Genomic DNA, 13,944 nt, shown 5'->3' with positions numbered 1-13,944 from the left:
ATTGCTTTCTTTCCCTTTGAAGCCCTAGATCCCTGGCCCCTTCTCCTTGGTTCGGGATGACATAAATACCTCATTTTGCCTGTTTTTGGAATCTCATGTTTATGTTGATTCCCTGTACATACATAATTAAACTTCATTTTCCCTTTTTAACCTTTTTAAAAGATTTTATGTATTTATTTGAGAGAGAGACACCATGAGTGAGAGAGCAGAAGCAGTGGGCACAGCAGAGGGAGAGCGAAGCAGACTCCCCGCTGAGCAGGGAACCAGATGCAGGGCTCGATCCCAAGACATGACCTGAGCCAAAGGCAGATATTTCACCAAATGAGCCATCCAGGTGCCCCTAAATTTTATTTCCTTCTGTGAATCTGTTTCATATCAATTTAATTTTCAGACCAGCTAAAGGAATCTTAAAAGATAGAGAAAAATTTTTTCCTCCCCAACAACAGTCAAGCCTGGTATACAAGTCTCCATGAACTACTATCCTGGATTTCACAGCTGAGTTCCCTGTCAGCAACTTCAAAATTTCTGGAGAGTTGAGTTCCAGAGGTCAATAGTAGGTACAACCCTCCCTCTTTCACTTTCAGACAGTGCCCCACCCATCAAGCCCCACTCTGCTGAGAAAACAGAGACTGAGATCCCTGCCATGCCTACTACCATCCTCCACTCCCTGGTGCTGATGCACAAGAAAGCCAGGCAAGTACCAGGCTCTATTTTTAACCTCATTTTCTCATCCAAACCTTGTTTTCTGACCACCCTCCCACCCCAACAACCCTGTCAAATAAGCACATAGACAAATGGCAGAAAATCACCTTGTACATTTCTGGATTCACCATGAGAGACCGACCCTGGGAGGAGCTGGGTTTATCCAAGGGCACTTCAATCAGTGGTCGGTTTTCCTGTCTGGGGTCAGATGATGAAGGCGTAAAAGAAGAAATGATCTTCCACTCCTTGTAAGCCTGAACAACAATGACAAATTAAAAACCAATAGAATATGCCCTTCAGCTGTACACACAGCCTCATGGTGAATTAAGCCCCTTTTCCTGGCTTGGGGGTCCCCAGCCCAGCTGTAAGGAGGGGGCTATCCATAGCCTCAGTTGAGGGGACCTCAAGTAGCACAGGGAGGGAAAGGGGAAGCTACCATGGAAACTCTCCCAGACACTTGGCCAAGATGGCTGAGAAGCCAGGCACACACACCCACTTCCAAGAGGAATGCTATAACACCCAGAAAGTTTCTTGCTTAAAGAATTTCAGCAAGCAGTATGGAGGGAGGAACCCAGTGTCCTTCACCCCTTTTCACAATGTGTGAGAGATGCCACTTAGTGTCAGCTGTTAAGACATATATGACAAAACTTTCTAACTAAATTATTTACTCAAGGATGGAACAAAATTCAGGATCTATGAAGTACAGTGTGCATAGGAGACTGAGAACAGACAGAACACATTTTTATCTCTGTTCTTTCACTCCTTAGCTATGTGATCCCAAACTGTTTATTTATTTCCTCCGCATCTCCTTTTCTTGCTCTCTAAAATGGGGATGACAAAACTATCCAAGTTTGTTTGGAAATAAAAGGAGATAATCAATGTCAAGTGTCTAATATAAACCTTGACAAATAGTTGGTATTTTAGCCATGTGTCCCTTTATCTAAACTCAACCACAAAACTACAATGACTATGTAGACCAGAAGTTAGCAAGTTTTTTTTCCAAAAAGGTCAGAGGATAAAAATTTCAGGTTTCGTGTGCCATGTGGTCTCTCTCACAACTACTCAACTCTGTTATTATCATGCAAAAGAAGCCATTGTCAATTATGTAGATGAATGGGCATGTGTGTCCCAGTAAAATGTTATTTTTCAACACCAAAACTGAATTTAATGTAATTTTCATGTGTTGTGTAACATTATTTTCCCTCAATTTTTTTTAACCATTTAAAAAATGTAAAAACCACTGTTAGCCCACGGGCCATACAAAAGTAGGCAGTGGGCTGGATTTGGCTCGGGACCATGGTTGGCAGACCCTGGGAAAGCTAAAATGCTCAGAAAACATGCAGTATTTAGAAGGCAGAATTCCTATGAAATTTCAGATTTCATACTTAACTGTATCCTGTGAGAGTAGCTAGTTAACTCCCCTCAGCCTTTACTTTTCCACGTATAAAATGGTGCTCCTTGCCACCCATGTATCTTCTCAAGAATAATGAAAACGTGGAGTGAATACAGTTCATGACCTCCTTTAAGTCACCCCATAACTTAAACTAATAAGTATCAGGTTAAATGCTTTAAGCACTAATTTGTTTAATATTAATGAAATTATTATTACATTAAAATTATTTTGATATCAAAAATATAAACACTGTCTATTAAATAAGGATGGTTATGCTACTAACCAATTATGGAATTAATCACTGTATTCTGAAAAGAGATGGGAATCATGTACTCATTGAAGTAGTTGGGAGTTTAAAAAAAAAAAAAAAGCTTTCAGGACACATTTATGACTGCCCTCTTTGTAAAGCCGTTCACACCCTGAATTTCTGGCCAAGGAAGGCAGGCAAAAGACACAAGCATTTTGACATTTGCAAGGCTCTCCTGGCAGACAGCATGAGGCGCAGACCAGCCAACCTTAGGAGGGCTAGTAAAGCACACACAATGTATTTTAAAACTGCTGAATGAGAAGGAAAAACCACTCGTATGGCCCAGGACTAACCTGTTTCCAGGAATAAAATACACTGTACTTTGAAGACAGAGCCTCTGAGGAGTGAGTATGTGTATTTGTAGCAAGAATACAGGCCTATGGCACCTGACAATAAATGCATGTAAGTCTTCCAGCTTCTTCTACTGGGACTGATCATTGTGCAGGTCACCTTGGTGCGGCCTGTTCTCTAAGTGATTAACCCATAAAAGCTGTGGTTTTCCAAGTCCCTCCTATCCATTTCACACAGGAGTATGAAGGAAAGGACTCCCCCTGGGAGTCCTTACACTGGGGCTGAGTGTAAATGGCAAGCACCCTTCTAAGTCCCCACAGGAGGAGTGTTTGGGGGTGACTGGAAGAAAGACTGCTGCTCCCCCAAATGAAGCCAAATCCTACAAGAGAAGGATCTGGTGTAACCATTCCTTGGTCCCTTCCCCATCTCAGAAGATGGCCCTGGCAACTATGTAGTTGAAAAGGGAGCAACAAATCCTCTGAAGAGAAGAATCACACACCAAGGCAACAAGAACACCCCCACACACATGTGCAGAGAGTGTCTGCCAGAAACATAAACTGAGGGTGGAAGAGGAGGCCAGGGGTGGGGAGAAGAGATCTCCACTGTCCCCCGTGTCAAATACAATTATTATGCAGCAGCCTATAGCCAGTCACCCCAAAGGAAACCCAACATGAGGAGCTAGACCTCAGGTGACTGAACACTTAGGTGATCCCTGTCTTTCCTCTGCTTTAATTAAAGCACTTCCTCTCATTTAGAAATGAGATGTTTTTTGGTCTTGACTCTGTTGATGATAAAGGCAGGGTGTGCTTTGTGTCGGGGAAAATGCATAATGACATTCCTCAGGAATGGAGAAGCACCACACAAGGAGTCTTTTTGGAAGTCTTATTGTGCACATGGGATGAAGTGGATGTTACTGAAAGATTCCACTTGTGATTATTTTAATTTTATGCAACAAACTGAGCCATTGGTTGGGAGCACAGGGTCAAGATAGCTGGGTCTTCGCCATTTCCATGATCAGGGTGAGACAAATAACTGTATTTTTCTTTCACAAACAGAATCAACCACAAGTTACAGATCCGTAAGTCCAGAGTTCCTCGGGCTTCTTACTGGCACAAGCATACAACTGGCAGTTAATAAAGGACAGGAACAACAAAGTCTTACCCCTTCCTCTTTCAGCACAGCCTCGGTCCAACCATGACCAATGGATGTATTATGAGAAAAAAGAGTTAGTTCTCAGAGAATAAAAATGGTTCCAGGATTAATGAAAGTGCATCTGATTTCATTAGCAAAAGTCAATAGAAAAGGAATGCACTTAAGGTATGGCAATAATATACTCATCGTGGAAGGTTCTGGAAGCCAATTTGCATGCGGGGCTTTAAAAGGAAATGAGTACAGAAGGAAGATCACGAAACTGAGAAATCAGAGCATCTGAGTTGGTCTCCAGGCTCTGGCATCTACACTATGACTATGGGCAAATTACTTAATTTCCATGACCCTCAGCTTTATCTGTAGAATGAGGGTAATGGAAATACATACAACCTCAGAGGGTTAGTAGAGGATGAAGGGAAACAAAGCATTGGAAGAGGACTTTATAAACCATGAAGTACCCATAGGACTACTAGTCAGAGGTATCATCAGGGTAATCCTATTTTTTGAAAGACCAGGAAAAAAAAATCAGGACTCCATTTAAAATAGTCAGTTCTGGGCAGGTTTTAAGGGGTCAAAGCTAACAGTGCTTCTCACCTAAGTATGAACCACAGCCCCTTCAAGCATGCACCATGTGCAGTGGGAAGTCTGCAACAGGAACCAGGACACAGTCAGCTAAGTGCCCAAAGGAGACCTCCCAGCACAGTCAGCAGCCAGCCTGAGCCCCCACCGAAAGACAGTGGTGAAAAAGGAACCAGTGGCTCAAGTTGGTGACTCTATCCATAATGTACTGAGCTCGGGAAGAAAGACCATCCCAAGGACTCAGGAGCCAAGTCAAAGCGGTGGGCTGGCACGGAGGTCCTGGGGGTCGATCCAGGGACGTTTTCACTGCCCTGGTCTGCATGGGCCGCAAGCAGTGGTGAAGCCATGCCAGAAGGGAGCTCCCAGGTGGGGCAGCTGTCCTCATCCCCCACATTACCTGATCCAGTGGCCAGGAACCAAGCCTCATTTGTCTTCCCGGAGTTTTCTCTTTCTATGAACTGAACTTGCCCAGTTCTGTCCTCATAGGGTGGACACTGCTAACCTTGCCTTCATTTGCAAAGCTCTCCTTAGAGCTCACTCCAACTGGAGCATCCTTGGGAGTCAAGGATAACAGAGCTAGTGAACACTGGCAGCTGGCACTCAGGTACCAGGCATTCAGAAGAAAGAGAGGGCAGGGCATGGGAGAACCAGCCCATGACACACTGGGAAACCACCCACCGCCACTGACAAAATCCATATCCAAGCACACAAAGCCCCCACCGAATGGATGATGCTCCAGAACGGAAACAGGTACCTGTGACAAACTCACTTCTACTCAGCTCCACGTTCTCTTTCCCAGAGCGGAAGTGTAGCTCATACATATATGCATGCACAGCGTGGAAAAGAATTCAGCATAACATACCTCAGAGTCAGTGAAAAAGTTGTAAAGGAGGACATCGTCAAATTCTAAACCTTTTGCTTCATACACGGTTAGCACAAGGGCTAACCCCAGCTCTTCTGGAATTTTCTCTTTTGCCATTTCATTAGCTACAAGGATTACCTGGGGGGAAAGAAAGAAAAAGAAAGTAGGAAAGAGAAAACATCATGTTCTACAACGAGGGATCTGGAAAAGCTCAGCCAACTTCTGTGGGAGGCAAGTAACATCTTTTTTTTTTTTTTTTAAGATTTTATTTATTTATTTGACAGACAGAGATCACAAGTAGGCAGAGGGCAGGCAGAGAGAGAGGGGGAGGCAGGCTCCCCGCCAAGCAGAGGGTCCAACACGGGGCTGGATCCAGGACTCCAGGATCATGACCCGAGCCGAAGGGCTTTAACCCACTGAACCACCCAGGCACCCCAGGTAACAGCTTTAAAAAGAAGTGGCTGGCCTGGATTTGGTCCACCAGCTGAAATATTAACAATTGCTCCCTCACCTGGGGCTGAAATTTACCCATTCTGGCAGAGGGCCCTACTGAACTCTACACCGCAGAATAATTCAGCCTCCCAAGCCTTTTTTCAACCACAAACTGCCTTTTATTTCACAACACGCAGTCCCAAGAAGCTCACCTGGTGGGCTCCGAATTCAATAGGCTGGGTTTTCCTTTTGTTCCCTCGTAGCAAAATTGCCAAGTCACTAACACTGCAAGACTCCAGGACTGTTGGTTTGGGACCATCAAAGAGGCCAGAATCCCTGGGGAGGCGATCAAAAGATTCCGGGAAATAAAACTGAAGTAAATCCACCACCCCAGATGCCAGATTGAGGATTCCTGAGATAAAACAGAAAACACAAGTCAGATATGGAACAACACGATGACAACATGGCTGGGGGGTTTTCTGGGTGCTTTTGTGCTTTTTTTGTGGGTTTTTTTTTTAATTTGGGCTTTTTTTTTTTTCTTGAGAAACAATATTGGTCCTGATAGTATGGATAATTGCAAGTCAGTTTCTAGTTCCCATTAGATTATCACTTTGGCTCTGGTTAGTATTACTGCAGGTATAGGGCATGAAGGCAGAGATATGTTGCTAAGGTTTTGTTGGACCTCGTTCCCGACCTACACTCATTTTAGAAAAAATTACTTCATAAAGAAAAATCAAGGCAGAAATATAATTTAAAATAATTAGAGCTGTTAGAATGCTAATACAAGGGGCTGGCATAGATGGTAAGAAAACAAAAATTATTAGGACCCTTTCGTTGGAGCTTGGAGCCGGAGAGACATTGCCATGGTAACAGTAGTGCTGAATGTTAGGTGGGGGCCGAAGGCAAGGCCTCCATCACCCTCACACTGGGTTTATACGCAGCTGAGAGGTCTAGCCTGAGAAAAATGGTGGAGCTGGAGAAAGGATTTTGTGAAGAGTTTTCTCCCTGGATCCTGTTGTTTATCTAAGCTCTGAGTAACGTGGCCAGTCACACAGACTGAACACTACCACCATGAGACAGGCACCTTCATAAAAATATCCCATTTAATCATCAGGACTGCTCAGCGATATAGATCAGACAATCCCACCTTTACAAGCAGAGACTCCAACATCTAAGAAGTTAGTAAAAACCTCCAAGTGATAGGATTTGAAGTTGAACTGAGCACAGAGCATCCTGGGTCTCTCTCCATGGTTCACTTTGTGCCATGTGCCCTTTGCATGATGGCAGGTAGAACATCGTGTTCTTGGTAGAACCCCATGAAATGGGCCTATGTGTCCCCACTGCTATAACCAAACAATAAGGAGAAATTTTACTTCCCAGTAGTAATATTATTAGATGTATACAGTTGGGAGCACAAGTGGAATTTGCTTAACTGAAGCAAATCGGCTGCCACTGAGGTTCCCTCCTCCTTAAAAGCTAGCAAAGGCCAGAGGTATACATTAGTGGGAGAATCAGAAAAGGGCACAGAAGTATTGACTACAGTGATGAATGGGAATCCACAGAAATGCCCTTCCCGAGAAACTAGATGAATAATTTTTAAATGAGCCTACCCAAAGAATAAAAGATGGTTCCACCATAAAAAGGATTGAAACTCTGACGCCTCCTACAACGTGGAGGAGCCCTAAAAACTTTATGTTAATCACTTAGCCAGACACAAAAGGCCATATATTGTATGATTCCTGTTACATGAAATGTTATATTTCATGACAATGGGCAAATCCACAGAGACAGAAAGTAGGGGATGAGGGGGAATGAGGAGTGACTGCTAATGGTATAGGGTTTCTTTTTGGAGTGATGAAAATTCTGGAATTGGGTAATGGTAACGGTTGCACAGCCTTGTGAACATATTAAAACCACTAAACTGCATATTTTAAGCAGGTAGTTGTTATGTTATGTGAATCTTAATTTTAAAAAAAGAAAAAAAAGGGGAAATATTCCCTAAACATAATACATATTCACTACATAATCAATAAATACATGTGTGTGATAAAAGCATTTAATGTATATAAAGAAAAAAGATCAAAAGGAAATTTTAAAAAAATGTTAGCCGCAAATGGCCCTACATGTAGCTTGTACATTTTTTTTTTTAACACTTTAGGTGTTTTATGAAGTCTCTAAAATCTAGTACATACAATTTGGGCTTTTTCTGGTTCTATACACAGAAGTATATATACATAGTTTTCCCTCCATTCCAAGATGGGGTTTATGTAGTCATTGTCCTAATGGGTTACTTAGCAAAAACATCAAAAATCCCCAAATCCCAGGAACAACTCTTTCTGCCATGCTCTTTCTTGCCTATCAGAAAGGCCGCTGGCCCCAGACCAGTGGCACTGAACCAAGAGGTCAGTCGGAATGAGGTGCTCATTCAACTTCTCATGCCAAATCCTTCTACTGGATCCAACAACAGAAAAGGGGGTGCCACTGGAGCCACGTCCTGAGGACAGAAAGAGTGAGTTATGTGCCTCAGTTACCCGGCCCACACACAGTGCCAGGCAAGGGAGCTCAATAAACGTCTTAACAGATGAACAAGGGCCAGGGTTCTATTTCCTATTAAGAGAATCATTACTTTGTGCCAACTCTTGCTACACAATCCAAGTCCCATGTATAAGAGCAAGGAAGAACAACAAGTTGAACTGTTCAGATGCAGTGAGATCCTGTGGGTTTTTTTTCTTTTGTTTTGTTTTTTTCAAATGCACCATCAGTGAGGAATTCCAGAGACCTGGAAAGCTGGGCTGAGTTGTAGGATACAGCTACACTCTGGGGGGCCACCTGCCTTCTAATCATTTTCTGACTCCTGAGCTAAACAAATCAGAGTTTTAATCTCATTTTACAATGTGTGTGGGGAGAGGGTGGTATGCATGTATTTTCTCTTTCCACCAAACCAAAGCCTACCTGAGCTGTATCTAGAAAAAGAGCATCTATCAAAAACCTACAATAAACATCAGACTTAAATGGCGAAATGGTAAAAATAGTCCCATTAACTGCAGAAATAACACACAGATGCCTGTTAAAGCTTGTGTTTAAGGTCCCGGAAAATTAAATAGAACAGGAAACAATGAATGATAAATATAGAAAAGAAGATAAAGACTGACCCTATCTGCAGAAAAATGCCATAATCTAAAAGTTAGAATGTTCAACATGATTGTTAGATTGACCAGATCAACATATAAAAACCAATAGCATTCCTCTATACCAGTAATAACTGATAAAAAATGTAAAAAAAGAGGGGGGGCAGCCATGATAGTTACAGAAAGTATAAGATCCCCAGTACAAATATAACAGCTGTGGAAAATGTCTGGGGAAAATTATAAAATAGTACTGAAAGCACTAAAAGAAGACCTGAATAGAGAAATACACTAACGTCATGGTTCAGAAATCCCAAAGATGTAAAGATGTGAATTCTTCCCAAAGAGCAATAAATTCAATGAAATTCCAATCAAAAGTACAAAGAGTCAGAGAATCTGATAACTATGGCAAATGTGACATCATGCTAACAGTACAAGAAGAGACAAATGAGACAAATCAAAGGAAAAAGTAAGCCCAGAAACAGAGTCCAAAATATATAAGAAAAGGACCTTACAAATCAGAGGCAAGGATGCGCCAAGCAGTGAATGGCATCAGCACAACTGATTCTCCATATGGAAAAAAGTAAAATTAGATCTGAGAAGGGTTAGTTTAATAAAGACAATGTCACACCACACATACACTTTAAATAGATTAAATTTAGTTATTTAAATTTACCTAAATTTAAATACCTGCCTACATATAAAAAGCAAAACTGAAAACCATTAGAAAATTATTAAGGAGACTCTCTTAAAAACTCCAGATCAGAAAAATTTCTTAAGACATCAAAGAGCAAATCGTAAAAGTAAACGTTCGTAAGTTAAAATTTAAAGTATCTTCCTACTAAAGAACACCATTATTTATATGCCATTTTACTTTAACAAAGAAAAACAAGCCCTGCAATTTTTATAATCAACAAAGGATAAGAAGGCAAAAATTCATAGGGAATTCTTAAAAAATCAGTAAGAAAAACAACTCATTAAAAAGGTAGGCAAAGGAGAACAGGCGATTCACGGAATACAGAATCGCCAGTAAACACATAAAAAGACACCACATCTCAAGAAAATGGAAATTCAAACTACACCACATGTCATTTCACACCCAATCCCAAGAGCAAAGTAAGAGGATATAACATAGATCCGAAGAGATTTGCTCAGGAAGGTTCGCTCCAGCATTATATGTCACAGTGAAAAACTGTCAAGAGCCTACCCTTCATTACTGGAAAATGAGTAACAAACTGGTACAGCCCTAAAATGGAATGCTAACGCTAGTTAGCAAAGCAGGGTCTCGAGTACCAAATCATCAATATGCAGAAATCCCAACATGTAACATGAAGCAAAAATACAAAGTGGCAGAAAGATGTGTCTGGCATGATCCCATTAAATAAAGTTTCTAAGCATGTAAAATGGTACTCTTACTGCTCATGGACACATGCAGGACACAGGAGGTGAATGGGTGAGCATTATAAACCTAAAGGAAGGATTCTGGCATGGATGTTCTGTTTTTCAAACACTGCGTGCCTCAGTGTCCTCTGTAAAATGGGAAGGCTGCCTACCCAGCAGGGTCATTGTGAAGATGAAGTGGGGGGGTCTACATAGGCTGCCTAGCATCTCGCCTGGCACAGAGAAGGGGCATAACTGAGGTTCATGTTAAAAGCCTCTGCATATGTGCCATCTCCCGCCATGCCCTAGCCCTTTTTTTTTTTTTTTTTTTTTTTTGGCTTCTCCTTGGGAGAAAAGCTGCTTTGGGAATTAATCTAATCAACATATCGCTTTATGTGCCACAAGACCGTGCTTCGGAAGTGCTTTACCATAAGTTCCCAAGCACTTTAAATGTTCCCCTGTAATGTTTTCGTGTCATGGCAAGCTCCCTAAGATGTAATTTCCACTTGACCACAGCTTGAATTATCAACCTCCGAATGAGGAGCAGCAGAAACCATAAGACTTCTTGGGTGCATTTCCCACAAACTCCGAGATACTCTCCTTACTTCAGCTACAAAAGCCTAACAAAATAGTGCCAGATGGTGCCCAAGCACCTTCCTCGCAGGGAAGCACAAAGCCCGAACATACCCGAATGGGACCTGTAATTCTGGTACAGCTGGTGGATCTTCTTGGGCTTCCGGACGGCACACTGCTTGTCCACAGTGTTTCGGCTGGCGTAGTGGAACAGAGAGCGCAGGTCGCTGAAGCGGAAGGCCACGCCCTTCATGATGCTCTGGGCCGTGTCTCCCGTGAGGAACATGGCATTGGGGTCATTGATACATTTCATTAGCAGTGTCAGCTCGGCTTGGGTGAAGTCCTGAATCTCATCGCCATAGAGTTCATGGATGGACCACGGGAGCACCTTGAGCTTCGAAAGCCTCCGGGACAGGTTATACAGAACATCTTCTTCATCAAAATAACCTTTCTGAGACCTGATCTGCTGGTACAGGCAGAAGAGACTGTAGATCTCGCTCCGGTCTTCCTTGAAATTGGGGGACCGCTTCCTCCCTAATTTCTTATACGCTTCTTCTGTGAGCCACCCCTGGGGGCAACTGAGGGCCTCAAAAGACCCCTTCAGAAAAGATTTTATTTCTTTCCAAATCAGCGCGGGGTTGTAGGAGGTTTTCCCTTTGATCATTTTTGGCCATATTTCATTGGCAAATACCTCAAATGTCACATACACCCGGGGGTCACTCTCACACATACGTGTTTCTGGAGCTTTATCCTCCTCACCATTGTCCCCATCAGCCTCGGTTTCCTCCTCATCCTCCTGCCAGTTGGGAATGGTCAACTCTTCCTGTGTGGACCACCCCACGATGGCTCTTTTCAAGCTGCCATCTTCATTTCTCAGAAAAAATGGTTTGGGCAGAGAAGCGTCAAGCAGGAGAAGCAGCTGCTTGGAAGTGACAAAGAGAGGAAAGTTCTCGTCCCTTAAGTCCTGAAGTTTGTGGACATTGGGTTCCAGTGGTTTGTAGTGACTGGTGGCCTTGGTAGACTTGGAAAGCTCGATGAAATTCCTCTGCACCTCCTGACACAGGACGTGGTTCTTGGTCACGAAGATCTGATGTAAATGCTCCAGCTGGTGGGGTTGCTCCGCAGCACACACTTCGGCTGCCTGCCCGGGCTCCCCCGGCTCTCCACTGGGTCCCCCTGCACAGGCTTCACTATCCTGATCCTCATCTATGCTGTCCACTGTTTCCACTTCCATGGAACCTTCCTCTTCCTCCTCCTCCACTTCCTCCTCCTTGTCCACTTCTTCCGTACGGGGACCTTCCTTTCCGGACTCCACTTCCAGCCTTCTCTTCAGCCATATCTGCTTGGCCAGCAGCGGGCTTCCTGCCTGCTCAGCCTTCTCCCAGTAACTGTGGAATTTCTTCCACAGCCTGTACAAGCAGCAGGTGGTCTTCCCAGTGCCACTCCGCCCAATGAGGATGATGGGCTCCAGCGGCCTGGGGTTGAGGTCAATCACGGCATACTCTAGCTCACCCACCCTGAAGGGGTACTCCACCGTCGCTGTTGTGTCGTTGAGGATGTTGGAGGCCATGCTATTACTGAAGCTGTGGAACTTCATGATGTTATACTCCGTCTCCACGGCGCTGGCTGGAGGGAAATACTCCGGGTTCACGTGCTCCTGGTTCTTCTCAGCCTCCATGTCCTCCACGTAGAAGCGAGGTATGCGCTTTTGGATCTTCACGTTGGCTGACAGCTGGCCTTGGTGGATGCCCTTCAGCTTCTTCCGCAGGACACAGGACAGGCCCCGGTTGTAGGCACTACAGATGGCCCTGATGGAGTCCGACAGCTTGCAGTGGTCCAAGACGATGTCCCAGATCCGGATGATTTCTGTGTAGACCCGACCCGACTTCTCCGGGCTGTGCAGGTTCCGCTCTGCGGCAGCGATGATCTTCTCCGGGTTCTCACTGCACCGAGGGGAGAAGTCAATGGCCAGCTCCCACAGCATGCGGGCCCCCTTGTCCAGCTTGGCCTCGAAGAGCTGGATGCTTCCCTTCAGGTGCTTCAGCCGCTTCTGCAGCCCCTGCGTCCACTCGCCATTCCCCAGCTGCTGAATAGCTAGGATGATTTTTTTCTTCATGACCTTTGTCATGACCTTACTAGACAGCTTTTTCAGCATTTCTGAGGTGCACTCAATCTCCCATGTCATGTTCTCGAAGTCCTGGAGGCAGGCCTCGATATCCTGCGTGTTCCAGCTGTCCAGATCATCTCTGCCCTCGCTCCCTCTGTGGCCAGCAGGAATGAGCTGTGAGGCCTCGAGGCCTGCCTGCGCACGTGCCCCCCCTGCCTCAAGGACACTGTGCTGGTTCCCACTTGAGTCAGAGCTTTGAGCCCCCAGGGCTCGCTGGAGCTCATCTTTCTTTACTTCGGTTCCAACACCCGTCTGAAGAGGCTCAGAGTCCTGAGGACAGTCCTCGGGGAGGGATGTATCCAATTCAACCTGCTGAATTAAATCCGTGATGTCCTGTACCAGGCGGTCTCTCAGAGAGCAGGGCCTGACAGCTACAGGCTCCTCCCTCATCTCCTCCACATCCGGGAGAGCCTCCCAGCTGTCGGGGGCCACGGCTCCTTCAGGCAGGGCCCTGGCAGGGATGCTACACGGCAGTGACTTGGATGAACCCTGGGACTTGAGCTGAGATGTGTGGCCAGGGGCAGTGGGCCTCGGGAGCTTCCCTGGGTGGGCAGCAGGGTCCTGCCGGTTCCTCCGTTTGCTCTCCATCAGAGCTTTGTTCCAGGCCAAGAGCAGAGCATCGTTCTTCTTGATCCGGTGCCTTGCGTCTTTGCCTTCTTTGTTCTTCAAGTTGAAGTTGATGTCGAACTTCACCAGCAGGTCTATCAGCTTCTTCATGCGCTTCAGCATGCCCTTCTGGAAGATGATATGCATCAGCGTGTTCCCGTTGCTGTCCTGGCTGTTGGGGTTGAGGTAGCAAAATTCAGTGGGGTTGGACCAGAAGAGATCCAACAGGTGGCTAAGGAAGTTAAAACCGATGTCAGCTGGAAGACACAAACAAAACACTGTGAGTCCTAAGCCACTCTTTCCAGGGAACAGAGACCTCTGGGTTTGGAGAGATGCCAGCCAGGGGCATCTCAGAACACCACACCTCCCCAAGTACTC

The 13,944-nt window shown here is 44.8% G+C and overlaps 1 protein-coding gene across 2 annotated transcripts in view; it reads right to left on the bottom strand.

Annotated features, from left to right (window-relative positions):
* Positions 1–13,944, bottom strand: part of TRANK1 (tetratricopeptide repeat and ankyrin repeat containing 1) — a 98,748-nt gene that overhangs the window by 23,133 nt on the left and 61,671 nt on the right. For both annotated transcript variants that reach the window (XM_047741117.1, XM_047741125.1), the window contains exons 13-16: positions 10,908–13,823; positions 5,928–6,127; positions 5,284–5,421; positions 810–956 (exon numbers count right to left, since the gene is read on the bottom strand). In XM_047741117.1, the coding sequence (XP_047597073.1) occupies positions 810–956; positions 5,284–5,421; positions 5,928–6,127; positions 10,908–13,823 (3,401 nt within the window). The remainder of the gene's footprint in view (positions 1–809; positions 957–5,283; positions 5,422–5,927; positions 6,128–10,907; positions 13,824–13,944) is intronic.

The sequence above is a fragment of the Lutra lutra genome, chromosome 1, assembly GCF_902655055.1.
Source record: "Lutra lutra chromosome 1, mLutLut1.2, whole genome shotgun sequence".
In the NCBI taxonomy this organism is placed as follows: domain Eukaryota; kingdom Metazoa; phylum Chordata; class Mammalia; order Carnivora; family Mustelidae; genus Lutra; species Lutra lutra.
The sequence above is the reverse complement of the archived record's forward strand: the minus strand, read 5'-3'. Positions and strand labels throughout refer to the sequence as shown.